At 48.1% G+C, this 24,258-nt stretch overlaps 1 protein-coding gene across 4 annotated transcripts in view; it reads right to left on the reverse strand.

The window, feature by feature from the left end:
* UNC13C (unc-13 homolog C) overlaps nucleotides 1–24,258 on the reverse strand; it is a 133,316-nt gene that overhangs the window by 75,607 nt on the left and 33,451 nt on the right. For 2 of the 4 annotated variants that reach the window (XM_053364334.1, XM_053364332.1), the window contains exons 5-7: nucleotides 17,596–17,674; nucleotides 9,376–9,447; nucleotides 729–948 (exon numbers count right to left, since the gene is read on the reverse strand). In XM_053364334.1, the coding sequence (XP_053220309.1) occupies nucleotides 729–948; nucleotides 9,376–9,447; nucleotides 17,596–17,674 (371 nt within the window). Of the gene's footprint in view, nucleotides 1–728; nucleotides 949–9,375; nucleotides 9,448–17,587; nucleotides 17,675–24,258 lie in introns of all 4 variants that reach the window. The other 2 variants (XM_053364333.1, XM_053364331.1) reach the window with 1 other exon arrangement.

A 24,258-nucleotide genomic window follows, 5' to 3' on the forward strand; every position in this document is an offset into this window, starting at 1 on the left:
TGAGTGAAACCCAAATGAGGTGGAAGATCCTTGAGACCAGAACGCAGGGTGGGTTGGGGGAAGCACAAGACCCATTCAGCGTTAGGGGTGCCTGCATGCCCAGAGATACTATGTCACCTCCACTCAGCCACTTCACTCTCCATCCTGCCACCTGGAGCCCCTGTGAGATTAGTGGTGTCACTGCCGTCCGAGCAGCCCAACCATTTGCTTGGGCTTTGCGATGTGCCAAGCAGACTCTCCCTTGCCACTGCCAGGGCTGCTCCAACAGGCTTCTGTTGCCACCCCAAACCACAGGAGGAGCCCATGCCCCAGAGCTGGGACACCCATGAGACAGGGTGAGGCAAACGCTGCGGGTGGCAGGATCTACAGGGACAGCAGATCCTGATGTAGATCTCTCTTCTTCCCTTGTTTTTGGTGTAGATTAGGCATAGGCAAACACAGCCCTCCAGATGTTTCGGGACTACAATTCCCATCATCCCTGACCACTGGTCCTGTTAGCTAATGATGATGGGAGTTGTAGTCCCAAAACATCTGGAGGGCCGAGTTTGCCTATGCCTGGTGTAGATCTTCATTTGCCCCTTCCTACCAGGCGGGGGGAGGGGGGAGGGCACCATTTTGCCGTTTGCCTCAGGTGGCCCTGCCATGCCCCCCTCGCTAAGGGGGAGGGGCAAGCAGCACTAAGAAGGGCAGGAGCTGTGCCCACACCAGGTGCCCCTCAGACTACTCACTCTGCAAACAGTCCGCGTTGAGGAGATCCTGGCACTTCTCATGGCACTTGACCCCACACTCTGTGCACCTCATTCCCTGCCTGGCGATGCCCCAGAGGAGACCCTCGCACTCGTAGCAGTAGGTGGGGGCGGTGGCCGTCCACACTTCAAAGTAGTGTGGGGTGGTGGAGGACATGGGGTAGATGAGGGCCTGAAGGGTTTTTTTGAAGACGTGCATTTTCTGAGGGGACACAAAACACATCCAGAAACATCAACAAAGCGGCTCACAGTTCCCAAGTACTGGAGGCCTCCTGTTTTACAAAAGCCAAGCCACGGACTCCCTACTTTTGAAAATTTCGATCCCTGGGGTAGCTTTGGTTATGTGAATGGTGCCACGGAGCTCCTGGGTGGGGCCTGCCGACCACCAACTGAGAACCACTGGTCTAATCATTCTCTCATGCATGTTCAAGCTCCTGTTACAAAGCTTTTGCTGAAGCGTTGCAGAGCACGTGCCTCAGTGCGAGAGGCTCTCATCAGCTGAGCTCTTGCTGACTTGCTCTGAGGCCGTTGGAAGAGGAAGGCACTCAAAAGCACCACAAGGGCTGGTCAGGCATCGGTGTGTCTTTGCAGAGAGCTGGGGGCTGCCCAGTGTCCACACCGGATTTAGGACAGCGCAGGGGTTTTCCCCACACAGGACACTGTGCCAAGAGAGCACAAAATATAATAATAATAATAATAATAATAATAATAATAATAATAATAATAATAATAATAATAATACCTATAGCTATACAGGTACCTTCTGAGAAGATCTATAAAAAGACAATAGTACCAGGAAGCTGTTCTCTCACAGCACAGGAGACTCTTTTCCCCTGAGCCTAGAAGTCAGCCCCTGGCTCCTTGCAATCTCTGAGACGGTTGCAGAAAAACATGTACTGTATTTTTTGCTCTATAAGACTCACTTTTCCCCTCCTAAAAAGTAAGGGGAAATGTGTGTGCATCTTATGGAGTGAATGCAGGCTGCACAGCTATCCCAGAAGCCAGAACAGCAAGAGGGATCACTGCTTTCGCTGCGCAGCGATCCCTCTTGTTGTTCTAGCTTCTGAGATTCAGAATATTTTTTTCTTGTTTTCCTCCTCCAAAATCTAGGTGCGTCTTATGGTCTGGTGCATCTTATAGAGTGAAAAATATGGTAGTTGGAAGGAGAAAGGAATGGTGATCAGGCAGCCATTACAAAGACTGCAGCCTCACATCACTTATCCCACGCTGGCATTTCTGGTGCTCAAGAGACACCTGTGTGGTCTCCTGGGGGCAGGGAATCAGCTCCCCAGAACAGCTTCCTTAGCTGGACAAAGGCAGGGGCCTGGCGGACGTCCCCTCCTGTTCCTTCTCCCACAGCCCCCTGACTCATTTGCCACACACAGGCTCTTGCCTCTGGGGCGGCACATGGTGACACTTGCTCAGCCCACGCCGTGGCTCTTTGCCATGAGAGCAGGGGAGCAAAGCCAGCTGCTGGCAGGATACCAGAGGTCCTTTCTTGCGAGCTTCACTCCCAGTGAAACCCAGTGGCCTGGACCAGTGACTCCACCATGTCTCAAGGACTGTGGCACTTGCTGGCCAAGGAAAGCGTTCTCTGCTGATGTGATGGCAAAGGAACTCTCTGATCTGAACGCTGTGCCTTGAGTGGCTACATGCTAAGTCACAGGCAAAATCTCCTGCTTCAGATGTGAAGGGGTTCAGATGTGATGCTCCTGCCCATCTATCTCCAGGGTGCTGATTCACACAATCCACTAATTAGCACCAGAGATGGTCTCATTAGCATTGGAAGCGAGTCCAGTGCTAACAAACAAGGCCCCTGCAGAGCAGCAGATCATCTGCCTTGCCTTCTAATGGCACCCTTCGGTCTGCTTAGATGGTTTCCTGAGAAGGAGGTTTGAGTCAGCACTGGCTTCCCATTGACGCCAGCTAGAAAAGGCACTACTATAGGGATGCTCAGCACTTGAGCAGTTTGGGGGCTGATCCGGCCCACCTCTGATGGTGCTTGGGAGCATCACAGGAAAACACCTCCATAGAAATATATATATATATGGGGAAAGCACTCCAGAGAGCCGTTGCTGCCAAATGCAAACTGGGGCAAAGAGACTGGTAGAGAAAACAAAAGCATCAGCTGGGAGCATTGCAAGAGAGCAGCAATTGCTTTTTATCACACACAGCACACCGAGAAAGGGCTAGGCAACACCTGGGCTTCTGCAAAAGAGAAAGGGTGAAATGTGCTTAACGCATTGCAAAGCTATCACGTAAATGGCCCTCATAAATTGTTTCCAAGCTAATGCTTAATTTTGCATTCCAGGAGGTTTGGGAAGGGAATAACTAAATATGTTGATAGCCTAAAATGTGAAGGCACACTGGCAGATGACAAAGGGGAGAAGGCTGGGGAAATGAGCAAGTAAACGCTCTGGGGGAAACTCCAGCAACCTGGAATCAATGGCTGCCGACTGCACTCGTCTTCCTAGGATCAAGCAAGCAGGCAGCTGCCACTTATGCATCTCCCTGCTTTATTATTATTATTATTATTATTATTATTATTATTATTATTATTAACCGCCCTTCATCAAGAGATCCGCAGTTCACAGTACAAAAGACAAGATAAATAATTAAACCAAAAAACCAAAGCATTAACACCCCCACCATTTATCTCCTCCATTCCCAGTTGCAAGATTCCTGTAATATTTTCTTTTGGGGGTGGAAAGGAAGCTGTTTGATATGTTGCTGCTGCTGGGGGTGGGAGGGGGCTCCTGCCTGCCCCCTTCCTGACTTCAGTGGGGAGGGGGGGAGTGAAAGGTCCTCTGAGTTGGCAGGTGCTACCTGGCAGAAACAGTGCCAGGCCTGTGTCTGTATGGAGGAACGGGAGCCACGAGAAATTATTTCAAAATTATTATTATTATTATTATTATTATTATTATTATTATTATTATTACTATTATTCACTTTTATTTATACCCTACTCTCCCCAGCCAAGACCGGGCTCAGGGCAGCTAACACCAGTATAAAAACAATTGATTGAAATACAACTTAAAAACAAGATTAAAATACAACATTAAAATGCAGCCTCATTTCAGTAGGAACTCGATCAAAAACTTTGGGGGGGGGGGATAAAATCATCAAGTCTTCACCAAGGCTAACTACCCAGCCTGGTCCTACATGGGCCAGAAAAAAAGCCAGGGAAGTCCCCAAATAGGAGTTCCATCACAGAAGGAGAAAGGAAAAAGGAAGAGCGGGAGGGGATCAAGTTGATTCCAAGCCAAAGGCCAGGGGGAACAACTCTGTCTTACAGGCCCTGCGGAAAGAAATCAGAAAGAAATGACATTTGCCTTGGAGATGGATTTCCAAGGGCAGAGAAAACACTCAGAGTGAACCGTGTTCCAGACACAGCTATTGTCCCCAAAGAGTTTCTGTGCCTTTAGATTCAGGAACAGGAAAGTATTTGATGTGTGAAGAAAACCTTGGCACCTGATTAGTGCGACTGACAGAGGGGGTTCTCGGTTGTTTTACTGACTATCCAGACCAGGCTACAAGGCTTGATGGGGATTTGCTGAAGAAATTTCTGGTTAACTACCGTATTTTTCGCTCTATAGGACGCACTTTTTCCCCTCCAAAAATGAAGGGGAAATGTGTGTGCGTCCTATGGAGCGAATGCAGGCTCCCTGGCTTCAGCGATAGCAAGGCAAAGCCTCCGAAGCCTGCGCTCCGGATGCTTTGCGTTGCTTCCGCTGAAGCCAGGAGAGTCTGCTCTTTGAGGCTGGCGGTGGGGAAAGCAGCGCTTCCCCCATCGCCAGCCCCAGAGGATGGGGGGCAGCAGGAAGGCGCGCAACGCCTTCCCGCTACTCTCCAACCCGGCTTCGAGGCTGGCGGTGGGGAAAGCAGCGCTTCCCCCATCGCCAGCCCCAGAGGATGGGGGGCAGCAGGAAGGCGTGCGACGCCTTCCCGCTACTCTCCAACCCGGGTTTGAGGCTGGCGGTGGGGAAAGCAGCGCTTCCCCCATCGCCAGCCCCAGAGATTGGGGGGCAGCGGGAAGGCAGCGATGCCTTCCCGCTACTCTCCAACCCGGGTTGGAGGCTGGCGGTGGGGAAAGCAGCGCTTCCCCCATCGCCAGCCCCAGAGATTGGGGGGCAGCGGGAAGGCAGCGATGCCTTCCCGCTACTCTCCAACCCGGGTTGGAGGCTGGCGGTGGGGAAAGCAGGGCTTCCCCCATCGCCAGCCCCAGAGGATGGGGGGCAGCAGGAAGGCGCGCAACGCCTCCCCGCTACTCTCCAACCCGGCTTCGAGGCTGGCGGTGGGGAAAAAAGCGCTTCCCCCATCGCCAGCCCCAGAGATGTGGGCTTTTGGGGGAGATGGGGGAATTCCCCCACCTCCCGCAAAAGCAGGCAAAAGCCAGGCGCTCTTTAAAGGGGCTCCGTGGCTTCTGCTGGCTTTTCTAGGAGGTGGGGGAATTCCCCCACCTCCTAGAAAAGCCCGCAGGAGCCGCGCACCCTTTAAAGAGCGAGCGGCTCTTGGGGGCTTTTCCCCAAGGAGGGAGAAGGGACTGACTGGCCGAGTCAGTCCCTTCTCCCTCCTGCGGGCTTTTGCGGGAGATGGGGGAATTCCCCCACCTCCCGCAAAAGCAGGCAAAAGCCGTGCGCTCTTTAAAGGGGCTGCACGGCTTTGCTGGCTTTTCTAGGAATTCCCCCACCTCCTAGAAAAGCCCGCAGGAGCCGCACAGCCTTTAAAGACCAAGCGGTTCTTGGGGGCTTTTCCCCAAGGAGGGAGAAGGGACTGACGGGCCGTTTCAGTCCCTTCTCCCTCCTGGTCGAAAAGCCCGCAGGAGTCACGCGGGGCTCCTGTGGGCTTTTGCGGGAGGTGGGGGAATTCTGCCACCTCCCGCAAAAGCAGGGAGAAGGTCTTGGAGTAGCGCACAGGCTGCGTGCAGCCTGTCCACTGCTCCCAGAGCTGGGGGGGGGGGAATCATATTTTTTCCTTGATTTCCCCCCCTGAAAACTACGTGCGTCCTATGGTCCGGTGCGTCCAATCGTGCGAAAAATACGGTATCTAATCCAAGGGCTATGGCTGCCCCGTAATGTCACACTCCCAACCATGGACAGAAGCTATTTAGTTATTTATTCATTTCATACAATTTATAGGCGGCTCAATTGCAAAAAGAAAAAGAAAATAAGCACACCTCAAAGCAGTTTGCAAAAAGATTTTTTAAAATACGATTGAGGGGGAAAAATCACAATTCTGCTTCAAAATGTGCAAAAGTTAAAATATGAAAGCAGACGAAAATTACCTCAACTTTCTAAGTATCTGGGTAGGTTTGTCTAAACAGGACTAAAGACCTCCAAAGTGCATTGATCTCATACAATGACTTAACAGAGCTTGGGATGGAACATTTCTTAGTGAACGTGCATATTATACAAAAAAATAAGGATCCAAATAAGTTTAGCCGACATTGGACTTTATTTTCAATCACTGGAACCCAAGAATTCAAGGTCATGTCCAACTTTATTCTTCATTCTCATATGTATGAAGTTCTTCCTTAACGAAACATTTTGTTCTGTGCTGTATTGTTTTACTGTTCTTATGTTGTAATTTCTTTCTCTTTCCTGTTAGGAAACATGTGTGAATAAATCGATTTATTTCTCTCTGAAGGCAAAGGAGATCCTGAGAGGGTTTCGGAGGCCATGGCAAAGGGGTGTGTGGAAGCTCTCCTGGGGGGGTTGTTGTGAAAGGCACCTTCAACCTAATGTAGTCTTCTAGGGCATGGGTAGGCAAACTAAGGCCCAGGGGCCGGATCTGGCCCAATCGCCTTCTAAATCCGGCCCATGACGGTCCCATGACGCTCATGTAAACATGAGTAGAATGTGCCCTTTTATTTAAAATGCATCTCTGGGTTGTTTGTGGGGCATAGGAATTCGTTCTCTTTTTTCCCTTCAAAATATAGTCCGGCCCTCCACAAGGTCTGAGAGACAGTGGACCGGCCCCCCGCTGAAAAAGTTTGCTGACCCCTGTTCTAGGGGCTCAGCCTTCAAGGTAAAACCAAGAGGGAGAAAGCAGCCAAGTCTTCTTGAGTTAAAAAAAGAAATGAATATTCTATTTACGAAAGTATAGAGCAAATAAAATTAGATAGAGAGGGACAATCAATAGAAGTTCTTGCCAAGGAATTTCAGGCCTGGCTGCAATCGATAAGCCAGACGCCCAAGCAGTTGGGAGGGGTTTGCTCCTGGTCACACTTATGCAAGTCAGTTTGGAGAGAGAATGGGGGAGGCAGCAAATAAATGGGCGAGGGGGGAGAAACCACCAGCAAACATGGATCAGAATGATGCTCTACGTTGCACGGTGTGGACTGGATGACCCCTCCAATCTACAGTTCTATGATCCCATTCTACAGGTGTCTGGGGAGTGGGGTATGTCTTCTACTTTTTCTTTCTGGTCTCAGAAACTCTCAGCTGTTGAAATCGTACAGCTGGAAACTTACACTGGATGAATTGGGGATTTCAGTTTCCCTTGCACAAATATTGAGCAGGGAAGTTAGAAGCGCAGTTTGACGTGGCCCAAATCTTTGCAAGCACAATCATTTTTATTTTATTTTTAAATTTCTCTAGGGGCTGCATATACATATACATATGTAACAGGCTATATGATATTGTAAGTGGAATACCTTCCCTACTGAAGTGAAGCTTTCGCCCTCATCAGTAACTTGAAGGGAAACTCTAAAAACATGAACTCCTCTGGCTGTCTGATCTGTTCCTGGCAACCCTGAAATTATTAGCTGTCCAAGCAGGGGACTATGTTTTTTAGTAGTTTTTAACCAGCTTTTTAGAAGACTTAAAACTGTTTTTATAAATTTTAATTGCATTTGCTGCTCTGGGCTCCTTCGGGAAGGAAGGGTGAGATGTAAATTAAATAACTCAATTAAATAAATGTGCATATGTAAAACAGGCTCAGGTAAGGGTGGTTGAAGCCTTGGTGCTGCACTAATTCACAGCGGTGGCGTATCCAGAAAAACACATGGCTTTATAGGACAAAGATAAATTACTCTGGTTAAAGGAAGCAGAATTTGATGTCTATGATAGAAGTCTCTTTTTGGAGCTATTTTATGCCTTCTTCTACATCTTCACAACAGCCATGTGAGGTACGTTAGGCTGAGTGTTGACGACTGACCCAAGTTAAGATGTGAGAGAGAAAAAAGGGTTTAAAATAAGAAATTGCACGTGCTCAGAGCATTTTCTGGTTATTAAAGTTACTAAAATGTTGTTAGTTTGTGTTTTGAAACTGCACATGCTCAGAGAATATTTTTTGTAGTCCATAAAACTTATTTAATAATACATTTGTTAAGTTTTTCAGATAAATGCATTCCTTTTGGAAGGGAGGGGGGGTCTTATTTTGGGAACGGCACTAGCCCCCCCATCTTAATCCAGCCTTGAACCGTCTCCAAAGGCAACCATAGTTCAACCTTCTTGTGAGGACAAACCAACAAATATTTAGAACATAGCAAAAAGCTATCCAAAAAGATAGAAAGCAATCAAACTGCAAGTTGGGGCAGGCTCTCCTATCCCTTTGCACCAGAATTTCTTGGGCAATTTCACTTTGCGGGCATTATTTTCCCCAATTGCCTGCTTCTGGATTTCCTTACACACACTGTTGAGAGACAGGCAGCTCCAGACCTCAGAAGGGCCTCGTTTCACGTTGTGCTTCGCCTTCCTCGCGGAGCCACTGTGTGGCTTCCAGCACACGGCCAGCAGATGCTTCCCTTCAGCTGCTTGCACAGCCCCCGCCCTCAGGTGCCTCTCCTTAGTAGTTAATTTAGAAGCCAGCCATGTGCGTGAGCCACGTGTGCCATTGGTTGCAAGGGATCTGCTATGGAATGCTATGGAATTTCCCAGAGCCAAATGCTGCTTTCACTTTCAGTCTGCCACGGCCCAACTTCTAAGGCAGAGCTTTCCAAACGGTGTGTTGCGTTAGTGTGTCGGCTGCAGTGGGCAGGTGAGTTGTGCGAACGCTACCTGCACTCCTCCCGGGGTTGGAAAGGGGTTAGCTTAACCTCTGGTTTGCTAGAAAAACTGAATTACTGTATTGCAAAATGTCTAAAAAGTGTGTCGCCGACATGGAAAGCTTGGAAAGCTCTGTTCTTAGGGGAAGCATTGTCGTGTGTGTGTGTGTGTGTGTGTGTGTGTGTGTGTGGATGGATGTGCTAGGAGTAGCCACCTCCTTATCTGACTGAGTGCTTGCTATACAAATGTGGTCAGCCCTAGACCACTGGCACAGGGGGCAGAGAGAGAAGATGCTGAATGGACCTCTTAGAGCTGGGTGGACCTCACATGCACCCAGGGGAGGTTCTTCATCTGCTGGCCACCTGCAATCTCTTGCTTGACTTTCCTCCCAGAACAGACATGGAGACAATTGAGAGAAGAGAAGGAGCCCACTTTGTTCTCTTGGCAAAACTCGATTAATCAAGATGACCACACAGGAGACAACTTCAGGAAGCCTCTGACTTTCATAACAGGTAGCCAGGAGAAACAGCACAGCACCCAACAGAAGGCGTTAAATACTTTGGTGAATACTCTCCCCCCCCCCATTTAAAGGAAGCCAACCCGCCCCTTGAAGAAACATGCCAAGGAGCCCCCTCTCCTACCATCTCCTCATTGTCGATTGACGTCCGGATGACCATGGCTAGCGAGATCCCAGACTTCCGGGTTGCAAGGGTCTGTGGAAGGCAGAAGTACACAGAAGATATAAAATTTACAGAAAAAGATATAAAAATGATATATCGATGGTATCTACTGTAGTACCAAGTAAATTGGCAAAAATGTATAAAGCTAAATCAGGTAAGTGTTGGAAATGTAAAGAAGGTTCTTTTTCTCATATGTGGTGGTCTTGTAGTAACGATAAAGCTTACTGGGAAGTGATATACAATGTATTGAAAAAGATGTTTAAAATAATGTTAGTAAAACAGAAGCTTTTCTTTGGGAATTATAGGGACAGAACTACCCAAACTGTATAGAAATTTATTCATGTATGTGACTACAGCGGCAAAAGTGGGAAGATGAAGAAGTCCCAGCAAAAGAAGAATGGAGACAAAAACTTGCAGAATATGCAGAAATGGCAAAACTTACTGGAAAAATAAGAAATCAAGGTAACAAACTTTTTATAAAGGAATGGAAATGATTTATGGAATATTTATGAACAAACTGTAAACAGATAAGAACATTGGCAGGATTATTGTAATAACCTGCAGTTTTATAAGAGTAAATATTTAAGGTAGATGAATAAATGAGCAAATTACCGTATTTTTTGCACCATAACACTCACTTTTTTCCTCCTAGAAAGTAAGGGGAAATGTCTGTGCGTGTTATGGAGGGAATGCCTACGGGTGGCATGCCTACGGATTTTCCTCCTCTAAAAACTACGTGCGTGTTATGGTCGGGTGCGTGTTATAGAGCAAAAAATACGGTAAGTTAATTTGGATATGCAGAAAATATTAAAAATAATTTTAAGGAACCGCAAAAAGAAGGGGAAGGAAGTCGAGTTTTGAAATGTTAAAATGATTATAAAATTATTGAAATGTATAAAACTGAAAATCATAAATTACACACACACACACACACACACACACACACACACACACACACACTGAGTCACTGACATGGGCAACCATGGCTGACGAAGGGCTGGATGAAGCAGGAAGGTGTGTGTATTTGGGGAGTCTTATTCAGGGGGGTGGGGAGTAGGGTAAGCCTGAGGTAACAGACCTGCGCCCATTTTAACTGCTCAGAGAATATTTCAGCTCACCCCCTCTGCCTTGCAGTTCTCCTGCCCCACAATATCTCCTCCAACACTGTCTAATCTCTAGGACCAAGATGAAAAAACCCAAAACCCTGAAGTATTAAGCCTTGTCAGTTGAATTTCAAGGCAAAACTGCGATGGTGCCAACTTGCTGAATTGAAATAATATACAACTTGCTTCTGGCTCCATTAAAACATCTAAATCCAGGAGCGATTGTGAGTGTTGAAAACAGCAGAATTCAAATGACGGGTGCATCAAGAAGAAACTTTACCCTGCCAAGCACAGAGCTGGGCGGATTAATCCCACCACCCACTGCTCCTAGGCTTCCTGGCTGCTTACAGGGTCTACAGATTGTCCTGGGAGAGACCCAATCTGTCTGCCAGTTCCCTTGCAGAAACTCTCTTACAAAAAGGAGAGGACCTGGGCCAGAGGAAGGGTCTCCAACAGAGCCACTGGGGTGCCTTGAAGGATATTAAAAAAACAAAACAAAACCAAAAAAACCAAAAACACACCCTGCTCTTGCTAGTCTACCCTGCTGCCTTGATCCCAAGGCGAACAACAGGCAGACAGATCCACTTGTAAAGCCCCTCTCAGTCCTGGGAATCTGCCTGCTCCAAGTTCAGCTCGACAGCTTAAAATCCCAGCATTGTGGGATTTACAGATCTGGTTGTGAGCTGACTTAAAGGCTACCTTAACACGAGAAACTCCTCACAATCTTTTCTTTGTGGGGACAGTTGACAGAGCTGTGCTACACGTCCTCAATCATGTTTGGCTCTTGGAAACCCACCCTCTTCACACCTGGCAACGCAGAAGAGACGGAGAACCTGGCCTGACCTACTGCAAGAACGATGGGAAACAAGTCAACCGAATTCAACGGCCGTATTTCAGAGGATTGTGAATGTTCTTCATAATCACAAATCACAATTGAAAAGGGCCGTTTCACAGCATGAAGCATTTTGTATCAACCATTTTCATGTGCACTAAAGATAAAAATGGTCCAAGGCAGATAGCTGCTATTAGCCCCAGATTCACGTGATTGTTTACTCCAATCCTGTATTATTAATGCTGCATTGAGGGCGGTGTCATCCTGCTCAGAGTTGCTCTCCCCATAAGCAGGACCATTGGGGGACTTGGATGCCAACAGCTTGGCTCTGGCTTAAGTGAGTCGTGGGCAGCAGAAGCCCCTGCACTGGAGGCCGAGAGTTCAGATGACGGTGAACTAATGGCCTTGTTTTAATACTGCTCGCCATTTAAATTGCCTATATTTTAATAAAGCCTCTCAGTGTCTCTCTCTTCTTCCGTCTGCCCAATTTTCAATGTCTCCCTTGACAATAGTTAAACTTGCAGAGGTGTATAATATGATTAACGCCATGAAACTAATTATGATGTAAGAAAGAACCTTTGGCACAGTCGTATTTGGTTTGGTTCATTATCAGTGTGTGACGGTTAATAAATGAATCTCACAAGTTTCTGTTTGCAAACTCTCAGCAATTTGGTGGGATCATGACGCTAATTCACAATTAATTTCCTCGGCTAACCATTAATAATGAAATAACTCTGTTTGCTTGTCAGCTTCCATCTCTCTCTTTTATTCCAATCAACGCAGCACATTCATGTACAGAAATTACAGAGATTAGCTTTTCCGCAACAAAGGGAGAGATAGTGAGCAGGCCGGATGATGATTCAGGCCCCAAAACAAAGGCTTAACTGCCCAATTTCAGCCCTCAAAGCACCACTCCTGGAATGCTGGGGGGGGGGTCACTTTTGAGAGATGCCACAAGGATGGATGCTGCCTAGGAACCCTGTGGGGAAGGGGATGGGAGAACTGCGTCTGAGCATCCAAGGGAGTTTTAGACTTGTGTTTGTTGCCCCACTACCTGCAATGCCACATGGCAACTCCATTTTGAAGCTGAAGGGAGTTGCAAAAGCTGTTTGTGATGCGGCATGGAGTTGGGGAGAGGTCTGCCAAAGTTCATAATCTCTTGGCTTGAAATATGCATCTTGGCAATTCATAATGCTCACCTTCAAACTGAGGGGACTCACTGAGGTCCCAGAGCGTTTCCCTCGCTTAGATTTTGAGCTGAGTTAGAAAACCCCTAACCCGATACAGGGTTGCCTTCAGATATCTTCTAAAAGTCAGATAGTTGTTTATTTCCTTGACATCTGATGGGAAGGTGTTCCACAGAGCAGGCGCCACTATTGAGAAGGCCCTCTGCCTGGCTCCCTGTAGCCTAACTTCTCACAGTGAGGGAACTGCCAGAAGGCCCTCGGAGCTGGACCTCACGTGTCCAGGCTGGATGATAGGGGTGAAGACGCTCCTTCAGGTATACTGGGCCAAGGCCATTTAGGGCTTTAAAGGTCATCACCAATACTTTGAATTGTGCTCGGAAACGTACTGGGAGCCAATGAAGGTCTTTCAGGACCGGTGTTATATGGTCTCAGCGAGCATATGGGCATCCTGATCAAATTTGCAGATGACACCAAACTGGGAGGGGTGGCTAACACCCCAGAGGACAGGATCACACTTCAAAATGACCTTGACAGATTAGAGAACTGGGCCAAAACAAACAAGATGAATTTTAACAGGGAGAAATGTAAAGTATTGCACTTGGGCAAAAAAAATGAGAGGCACAAATACAAGATGGGTGACACCTGGCTATGAGAGCAGTACATGTGAAAAGGATCTAGGAGTCTTGGTTGACCACAAACTTGACATGAGCCAACAGTGTGACGCGGCAGCTAAAAAAGCCAATGCAATTCTGGGCTGCATCAATAGGAGTATAGCATCTAGATCAAGGGAAGTAATAGTGCCACTGAATTCTGCTCTGGTCAGACCTCACCTGGAGTACTGTGTCCAGTTCTGGGCACCACAGTTCAAGAAGGACACTGACAAACTGGAACGTGTCCAGAGGAGGGCAACCAAAATGGTCAAAGGCCTGGAAACGATGCCTTATGAGGAACGGCTAAGGGAGCTGGGCATGTTTAGCCTGGAGAAGAGGAGGTTAAGGGGTGATATGATAGCCATGTTCAAATATATAAAAGGATGTCACATAGAGGAGGGAGAAAGGTTGTTTTCTGCTGCTCCAGAGAAGCGGACACGGAGCAATGGATCCAAACTACAAGAAAGAAGATTCCACCTAAACATTAGGAAGAACTTCCTGACAGTAAGAGCTGTTCGACAGTGGAATTTGCTGCCAAGGAGTGTGGTGGAGTCTCCTTCTTTGGAAGTCTTTAAGCAGAGGCTTGACAACCATATGTCAGGAGTGCTCTGATGGTGTTTCCTGCTTGGCAGGGGGTTGGACTCGATGGCCCTTGTGGTCTCTTCCAACTCTATGATTCTATGATTCTATGAAATGCATAGGTGCAGAAGAGGAGGGTTTTTTTGGGGGGGACAAAAATCCCATTGAACCCTACCATGTCCATCTCTCTCTGTGAGTGGGGGTGCTGCTTGGGGGTGCTGTGGGTGTTGCGGTTAGGTTGCAACTCAAGGAAGTTTATTTAGATGCCATCCAGGCTCACAGCACCTCCTCTGGTGCTTTGGAAAGTACAACAGAACCACCAATAAATTCAAAAGGTAAAAGGTTAGTCAGAGAAATCTTTTCACCCTCCAGGGCTTGCATGGACTGTTAACGATTATATAAAACCAGCAACCACGAAACAGCGACACATTTCCCTTCAGAGAGATGTGGAGCCTTTTGTGACGTTCTTGCTGCGCAGATGGCAGGCCCCTCAAAGGATTCCGCCTGAACAAAGTGGAGAGTGCGGGAGGATGGGGAGAGAGCTGGGAGAGGGCTCCATGTTGGCAGAAAGGGTCTCTAAAAAGGGGGGGCAGCAGAACCCACCTCCTGTGGGACGCAGGAGACAGAAGCCGGTTTGGGGAGTTGCTATGTCTCGAGCCCTCAGATCGTGTTATGTACTGAGTTGAATAGGATCCAAAATGCAGCAGTCTGATTGGTCCTAGAACAATAGGATTCAGAATGCAGCAGTCTGATTGGTCCTAGAACAATAGGATTCAGAATGCAGCAGTCTGATTGGTCTGCAGGAGCCACTCAGTCCAACTCCAGAGAGAAGTGAATCCGCAACCTGATTGGCCTACAGGAGAATCCTGGAATTAGCCAATCACATGGGGCCCATTGTGTAAATAATGTATATAAAGCAGACATTTTGGGGGAACTTCCATTCCTCACTACTACGAGCTGAATAAAGAGCATGAAATCCACACTCGACTCCGAGTATATTTCAGATTGCAACACAGGCCAGGCTCCTCAGGTACCAGCCCTCAAGCACTTCCCAACCCTGCTGCCACACAAGGGCAAGCCCTCTTCCCTCCCTCAGCTGCCTGCCTCCCTCCTTCTGGCTTCATGGAGTGTCTCCACAGGAGCCCCACTGCAGCCTGCTTAGCCAGAAAAATGCTTTATGGGCCTTGAGCAGGAGAGGCGTCAGGGACTCCCCCCACTAGCTGCTCAAGGACCAGCAGAGAGAACAGGCTGGTTCTCTTGGGGAGGGAAAAGAAGAAGGGGTGGGTGGGGGTGTGAAGCTCTATTTTGAGACAGAGGACCCAGCAAGGCACCTTCGCCCCACTCAAGCCTCCTTGCTAATCTCCTCCAGATTGCCTTTTACAAGGAGGAGGAGGAGGAATGTACATAATTATGTTTTTATAAAATATTCATCAAGCTCATATGGAAGAAATTGGGTAGCACGCCTTTATCAATAATTGAGACTTGAGAGAATCATCATCTGTTGGGGGCTGAGCAGAGGGCGAATGGAGCTCACCGTGCCCCCCCACCAGAGCCAAGCAGGGCTGCTTATCCTGAGTGGGTTTTCTTATGTGTAAAGAGGCATGAAGGCATCTCAGCAAGGGCATTTCAGGCCATCAGGGCAACTGGCATTGGCTGGGGGAGCAACCTGAGAAAGAGCGGAAAGAGAATCTGTAGGAAGAGCCCGTGACGATGCCAGACCTTTCGCCAGCCATTCTACAACAGAGGCCATTGAATGGGGCCTTTCCTAATTCCATTTATGAGAAGCAGCGTTCTGTGCCAAGGTGGGCACCCAGCAGGAAGGGCACAGATCCAGGACACCTGCTCCCTTGGGAACCAATTGCCCCTCCTCGCCTCTCCCCCAAAATGCAGGAAGGAGGGCAGAGGCAGAGTCCAAATGCTCAGTGACTGCATGGCTTGCAGCTCCCTTTTTGTGTGGGGGTGGGGAGGGTATTTCTCTGCATTTGGCTAAGTACTACTGTGGGCTTATCCACACTTTTTGTCCCACTCTATCCAGGCACAGGTCTGTGCTTAAAAGCTCCATGTCTGAGCATTGCCCCAGAGCTTTCCCCGTGAAAACCTGCTCTTTAGCACTCAGTCGGAGCAAATGTCAATTTGACTTTTCTGCAGATTGCCATTTACAATGATTGAGCTTTAAAGAGTGGCTTTTTGTAGGGGGGGAGCTCCAGAGCAAAAGCAAGGGTGCTGAGGCATGGATCTGTAAAGTATAGAGTGTGCCTGGAAAGAGCAGAGGAAAAGTGTGGATAAGCCCTGTGTCAGCAGCGTTTGAGCCCCACGTTGGGCAAGGATTCCTGTGTGTTGCAGGGGCTGGATGACTCCCGGGCTCCCTTCCAACTCTACAGTTCTACAATTCTATGATTCATGCACAGATACAGCCTTGTAGCTCAGAACACCTGAAGAAACATGTCTAGGAAGCCCCCCTGAAATCAGCAGTGCTTACTCCCAAGTAAAAGGGCAGAGGATTGCAGCCTCAGGCCCAGAGGTAGGGGGGAGGTACAGAGATGGCAGAAGACTGCACTGCCAGCCCCAGGATGTACCACCCAGTCAAGTCATTTCAGGGCTCCGACATCCATCATCTCTTTCTGAAATAGGTCTCAAAACTCTTTTGCAAACCCATTTAGCACTAAAGTGCCGCTTATGATGAGGCAATTCTCTTCCGCAGCAAATAGCTGCCCTGGAACACAAAAGATTAATTATGACATTTCAAAACATTCATCAACAGAGAAGCACTTACCATGGCCTGGGAAATCCAGCGTTGATGAGGAAGAAATTAGAGAAAACATTAATAGTCAGGTGTTATTGGGACGAGGCAAAGCAACACTTAATAAGCTGATTGGTATCTAAGCAGCAGAGAAACCACATTAACTGCTGGCATTTATTTCTCCATTTCAGAAACATCCATACAGGCAATTGGATGGATCCATATAAGAAGAGACTCAGGAGACAGAAAAACACAGAGGCCCCCCGGTTCACTTCTCCCTTTCATGAGCACAACTGCAACTCAGTTAGTGCAAAGCACATCTGTATGGTGGTACCTTGGTTCCCGAACGGCTTAGATGTCAATCAAATCGGCTTCTAAATGCCGCAAACCTGGAAGTGTTCCAGTTTGCGAACATTTTCGGAAGCCGAACGTCCGACGCGGCTTCCGCAGCTTCCGCAGCTTCTGCTTGAGTGCAGGAAGCCCCTGTAGCCAATTGGAAGCCACACCTTGGTTTTCGGATGGTTTCAGGAGTCGAACGGAATCCCGGAACAGATTAAGTTCGAGAACCAAGGTACCACTGTATTGAGAAAGTGGCAAATGGTAGCAAACATCTGATTGCAAAGGAATGATAATATTGCTTTATTTGGAATATCTTTGGGGGACTTTCAGCTACTATGTAACCTCATTCACTGGAAATCTGGACTCCAGATTTCTCCCAGAACTGAATATAGCTTCCACTGCTAATACAGAGAAGTGCAAAACACACACATCCATGTGAAAAAGTCTGCATCCATCTAGCACACTTATTAGGAATGGGAAGGAGACCAAGATGACTCTCTTGCGGTCTCACATGTTGCCATAGATCACTCCCACTAGATCACTAATTGCTGGCCATGATGACTCCACAGGTTATGTTGGTCTAAGCTTTGCTGGACCCTATGCCAGGGTGAAGTCAGCCCCCTCCTTCGGGGCTTGCTCACAGCTTAATTCCAAAGTGAAGGAGGGAACAGCACAGCCCTTTTGACCAGGAAAAGCAGGTGCCTGTCACGGCATAGAGGGGTGCATGTTCAGCACAATGCCAGGAACTTACCACATCTCTGACGATGGGGAACGTCTTCTTTCGGCGCAGGTCTGGCATGCTGTCAATTCCATACAGTGCACTGTTGGGGCTGAAGAAGAGAGAAAATATGAGCTAATATGGAGGGAAACGTCACAAGTGTTCTTCATCAGTTTTTAAGAAACATTCTTTCACAGAATCACACAGTCTATAAGACCAATTAAAAACAGCGCTGGAATGTCTGAGGTTTGTGAAAAAGGGATGTGAATGACAACAAAGATCACATTGGCCCTCTGAGCTGCAGCATCACATTGGAAGCTCCTGCACAGCTCTAATCCAGGGGTCAGCAAACTTTTTCAGCAGGGGGGTGATCCACTGTCCCTCAGACCTTGTGGGGGGCTGGACTATATTTGAGGGGGGAATCCCCCAACTCTCCCCTCCCTTCTCCACAGCACCGGACGAGCCCCAGTGGCTGCTTACCTGTGCCTTACGAGTGGCAGGGGCTGGCAGCGGCGGAGGGACGATGAGCGATGCAAAAGGGCTGGCTCCAGAGAGGGGCTACTTAAAATGGTGCTCAGCCAACCACTGCTCAACAAAGCCCAGCCCCCTTCCTCCTCTAGGCAGGGTGGGGAGAAGCCAGGAGGAGGGAGGAAGGAGGTGTGTATGTGTGTGTGTGTGTGGGGGGGGAAATGGCACAGCCCAAATGATCAGAATCCCCACGCCGATTCACGCTGCGATTCCCGGACCATCCGCGGGCTGGATCCAGAAGGCAATTGGGCTGGATCTGGTCCCTAGGCCTTAGTTTGCCAACCCATGCTCTAATTTATCATCTATCATCTATCTATCTATCATCTATCTATCTATCTATCATCTATCTATCTATCTATCTATCTATCTATCTATCTATCTATCATCTATCTATCTATATCATCTATCTATCATCTATCTATCTATCTATCTATCTATCATCTATCTATCTATCTATCTATCATCTATCTATCTATCTAATCTATCATCTCTGAAGTCCTGCTGCTGAGCCAGTGACACACTTTCCGTAATATGACACTTTGTACTTCACTGCACCAAATTTGAGCTTGGAGGCAGGATGGATGTGCGCTTGGCATCCAGTGGGGGAACGCACTGGGGACATCTGATGTAAAATAAAAGAATATAGAGTGCCAAAGTCTTTCTCAGTAAACTGACCTAAATCCATTTAAAACCAGTTTTAAAGGCAGGGGAGGAAGGAAACATCCAACTTTATTTGGACTAACTCATGACAGAGGTGTGTGTGGGCTTATTCACACTTACCTTTTGCTAAGATTATGCATGGTGCCACAGAGAATTATGGAGTTGGAAGGGACCACAAGGATCATCTAGTCCAACCCCCAGCAATTCAGGGATCTTTTGCCCAACCACAACCCCGAGATGAAGAGTCTCATGCTCTACCGACTGAGCTGGATGGAGAACGGGATGGGGGAGGCGTTGTTCTCCCTCTCTCATGATAACTCAGACCCAACCGGGTTTTCCAATGAAGCTGCATAATGAAAAATTCAGGACAAAAGGAAGGACTCCTCCACACAGTTAAACTAGGAAACTTGCTCCCTGCAAGATGTCATGATGGCCACCAACTGCTTGTGGGCTTCCCATAATGGGCATCTGGTTGGCCACAGGGTGCTAGGCTAGATGGGTCTCCTCTGGCCTGATCCAGATTCAGGGCTCTTTGGATGTTGCACCAGTTTGATCTGTGCATTTTTTGGTCAGGCTTTGGTTAGGTGTTGAATGCAACAGTAAAACAATGGCTGGCTGGCGGAGGTGGCAATAACTGTCCTGTGGCTGGCCAAATCTTGCCAGGGAGCAGCAGCAGGTCTTCCTGGCTCTCCTGCTTCAGCTGAGAATCTGCTGCCAACAGAACCACCTACCCGTACATTAATTTCACTTATTTCAAACTTACCCTTGCAAAAGCAAACAAGGGCTAGCTCCCTTCTATCCAACTCAAGCACAGGGAAAGCAATGTAAAGAAATGCAAATAGGAACATGAAGGAAGTGCAAATCTCCCACTGCAATAGGGCAAGACCCAAGCTCCAAAGCCGCTGCAGTCTTTTAAGCACCAACTGGTCAAATCAAAGGCATCCTTTCCCCCCACTGGCCCTCTGTTTCCCTCACTGGCTGTGCAGTCTTCATTTCCCTGACAAATATGCAACTTTATCAGCAACACAGAACCAGCTGGTGGGCTCCTCTTTTGCAGCACCAAGAACAGAGACTCTGCTGTGCTCCCTCCCCAGAGAACGACTGTCCATTCTGCAGTTTCCTAAGGGAGGGACACAGTCAGCGGGGAAGATGGCGCAAAGATGCCTTGATGCCTTGCCAAAACTGAGCTATGTTAAAAGTCCACTAACATGTGATAAATTATTACTATTCCCTAACTGCTGTAAGCAAGCTGTTTTTTAAACAGTTCTCGCACAAGTATAATAGCAACAGCATAAGTTTGTCCCTAGACCAGACATCATTAGTCAGAAGGGGCGACCTCCTGGACAAACATTGCCCCACAAAGGTGGTCAGCTATTGAACCTGGAGGAATTTGTCTCTCCTTTCCCATTGCTCTTTCAGTCTGGGTTGGCTTCTGGATTTCGGAGGCTGCCAGGCAAGAGAGACCATCACTAGGCCCATGAACAGAACACTTCAAGGGTCTCTCTCTCACACAAGCCACACCTCATGTCAAAGTCTGCTTCAAAAAACTTTGTTAAAATAATTCTATGGTGTCATGAATAAAATGCATGTTCATAAGGGCACAAAGTAAACACACATACGTAGGTGCATAAACCGCATGTCTGAAATAGTACAGAGAGCAATGCAGCAGCCATGTTTGGCCTCTAGTAAATCTCAGGGACCCCCTCAAGTCACATAGCAGGAAATTCCTGATAGGTCGCCCCTCTGCGACAAGTATCTGTTGAATAGCAAAGCTGACCTGTCAAAAGAGCAGATATCTATGTGTGAATGTAACAGGTCCTTGACAATGAATTCTGGAGCCAAGGTCTTCACCATTTCAAAAGGATGTCTCTAATGGGCCAGGAAGGGAAATTATCAGGCATCTTGACTGACAGATTTGTAAATAAGTTGGAGAGACATGAACTCTGAGCATGACCTGATTTACATGTATCTATGACATTTCTGGGGTGGTCTATCCCAAGGGTTTAAAAGTTGTAACACACTTTGGTTCTGGGCCCCTCATCTCCTTGCAGGGAGACGGTTGCAACAGACCAATGAAGATCAACAGTTTGCCTTGCCTCCTTGGTAGCCTCCAATTGAGTCTCTGACCAATAGCAGACCTCAAGGGACCCAGAGTCCCTTGATGGGGAGTTGGACTGTAAAAGCCAACCTCAACCTTCTTACAACAACTTCAGGTTTGTCTCCTGAAATGCCAGGGATGATGACATTCAAGAATTGGGGTTAACCTTGCTCCAGCACAAGGATGCTGCTGGCATATCTGAACCACCCTGTAATGATGGCCGATGACATCCCCTATAAGAGAACTAGCACCAAGGGAGGGAGACCAGATCTTGGAATGGCCACCACTTCTTATAGTGCCACTACTCCCAGGAAGTCTCATGAAACTGCCAGCGCTCTCCTGGGGTCTCCATGAGACCTGACATCAGCCAGACAATACATGAAGCCATGTAGCCAATCAGATCTGGTTATGGGATGATGCTGGCATGCCACATTGAATGAGAAAAATGCCTCCTCAGTGCAAAAGGGCAAACATCACCACCTTGTTTGGCAGCCCCTCCATCCCAAAACCGTTTGACGCAGGGCCTGAATTTTTCATGAAACTCCCTCTCCCTCCCCTCAGTTTTGGCTCAACAACAACAACAACAAGCAAAACAAACAAAAGGCCACCCATCAAGATTTCCACCTAAATCATAATTCAGATTATATCAGGCAGAGTAATTTTAATGTTAGTGCAGAAGTGGAAGAAACACTAAGCCCTGCAAAAGACGGCAGGATGGAATTATACAGAAGAGCCTATATTAAAATGCCATGACAGAGACTGCTTAACTGTCTTTCCAAAGGGGATTAAAGAAGCTTTAATAGCAAGCAAAAATATCAGTCCAATTCCTCTGCAGCGGAGCAGTCATTATCGCCTCCCATCATGCAGGCTCCAGCGAGGGGATGGGCCGGATGGGTCCGGGAGTGAGAAGCCAGCGGGCGCTCAGAGCCAGTGGGCTGCTCATGCCACAGGAACATGCGGGGCAGGGGAGGGAGGAACCGGGTTTGCTTAAATCCACTCATCTCTTCTGCTCCCCATTTGCATCTTTATTAGCACAGCTAATGCTGGGATTATCCTGCGTAACTTTATGATGCTGTCACATGGGATGCTGAGTGGCTGCCAACCACCTGCTGCTCAGAGGACCTTCTGGGACCATCCAGGCTGGGGCTGGGGAAGGGCCAGCAGGACACTCTCCTTGGCCAGCCGTCCTTTGCCCTGGGCAGCCTTGCAGAAGACCAAAGTCTGGCTAATTGCACCTGTCTTCACTGCCATCTCTCGAGGTGTAAAGGGAGAGGCCCCAAGCACCTCAGACACCCCAGCTTTCCTGGATCACTTCTGCCACACAAGGCAAGGGACTGCGGGCTCCATCCTTCCCCAAGTCATAAAGCTTTGGCTTCAAAGAAATCATGCTTCTAATGTACAGTTATGGTTCTATAAAGAGCTGGTTCTGCCGCAGACACCTGCCCTGGGGGACTGATCCCCATGTCACTTGGACAAGACTGAGCAGACCTTTTGGGCCTCCAGATTGACAGCCAAGTGGTAAAGAGGGTTTTACATGCAGCTTGGCATATTTATTTCCTCCATTTCCAAAGTGTCCTTCATCCAGGCCACTTTGTAAAACTCTGTTCAAACAGTACTTCCAGTAAAAGCCATTTTAAAACTTAACGATTACAGGAAAGCCACATTCCAAACCTGACGTCACTTCAGCAGAAAGGAAACATCAATACGTTGGCCTAAAACTACCCGACCAATGTGAAAGGCAACAAGGCAACAATCTACCCTCCCTTTGCTGCTGTGAATCGCAACAGGGGGTTGGGATCCTGTCACCTTGCTGCTGTTGAAGCAGCAGCTGCACTCTGCTTTCTACATCCCTCTACTGGGAGAACTGTCAATTTATTCCGACTCTGATTCCTGCTACTGAACCAGCTCCTGATCCACAAGAGGACCTTCCAATTTCCTTTTTACCAATCCCTCTTTTTTTTTGGAAAATATCCTCTTTTGAATACAATCCATAAATGCACTTCAGATGAGCTGGCGGGTGCCATCCCATTCATCTCTGTGCATTTGCAGTGATGTGGCATCTGCCCAGTCCTCCCAAGAAGGGCCCTGCAGGGTCACACCGAGGGCCCTTTGAGCTCAGCACTGTTTCCCACCCATGATCTGCCAGGTTCCTTCACCAAGCCAAGCCCACAGGCTAAGCACATAGGCCTCCTCCACTGTTCTCTGCACCTAGCAACTGGTACTCAGGGGCACAGAGTACTGCTGATCACAGAGAAAACTTGCAGCCATCACAGCAATAGCTGTGGAGAGATCGCCTTCTCCTCCTCCCTCATGCTCATGGGGCCGCGCTGTGGTCTAAACCACAGAGCCTAGGGCTTGCCGATCGGAAGGTTGGTGGCTCGAATCCCCGCGACGGGGTGAGCTCCCGTTGCTTGGTCCCTGCTCCTGCCAACATAGCAGTTCAAAAGCACATCTCCATCACCATACTTTGTGGTGGAGAGAGTTCCTGCATCTCCCGCCACTCAGGTTTGTCCTTGGCTTCTTCCTCTATCTCTTTTCTCCACAACACATTTAATTTTAGGCACCTCTATCCCATCCGCCCCCTCTCCTATTTTCTGCACTAAAAAGGCCCAAATATTGTAACGTTTCCTCCTAGAAGAGTTCTTCCAGCCCCTTGATCGATTTGTTTGCCCCTTTCCAGCTCTCCAGGTGTGAGTGGCCAAAAGTGATCACAAGAGCGGCCCACACCTTAGATATGCGTTAGGCCATCATGATACTAGCAACACAGATTTGTCTAAAGGAGGTGCGAGGGGCTGTGTCACTTCCAACTCTGCCCTTGGTGCAGAGTCCGCTTGTTTTGCTCACCCCCACATACTAAGCAGAGCTGACCACCATGGCCCCAGAGAGTCACAGCCAATTTGACCCCCATCTGTGTACACACACAGTTGCAAAGCCTTTAGGCTCTTGAGGGAAGATCCTGGTAATGTCTAAAGATTAGGTCATTCTCCCACTCTAGTAGGCAACTATCCATGGGTTTATTTATTTGCCTGCCTGCTTGCTAATTTCATTCCACTCTTCGTTGCACAGAAATCCCAAGTTGTGTTAGAGTAAAACCAAAACATACAATAGCAACCATTTAATAACAAAGCTCAATGCAAAATTCTTGGCGTATGATACCCTGTTGCCGCGATAATCGTGGCCAACAAGCTCACCTCTTCACGAGGCCACCCTGGATGAAGAAGAGGTGGGTTTTAAATTGATACCTAAAACTAAATAGTTTCTGTAACAGGCCTAGTCTGGGAAGTTCAGGTGCCATCACCCAGAAGGCCCCTCTCCTGACTAGCTAAAGGGCAGCCTTCACCTGCAGATGGAATAACAAAAACAGCCTCCGTGGTAGAGTTAAAAAGCCTGGGCAGGCTAGTGGAGGAAGA

This window comes from Podarcis raffonei, chromosome 14, assembly GCF_027172205.1.
Source record: "Podarcis raffonei isolate rPodRaf1 chromosome 14, rPodRaf1.pri, whole genome shotgun sequence".
In the NCBI taxonomy this organism is placed as follows: Eukaryota; Metazoa; Chordata; class Lepidosauria; order Squamata; family Lacertidae; genus Podarcis; species Podarcis raffonei.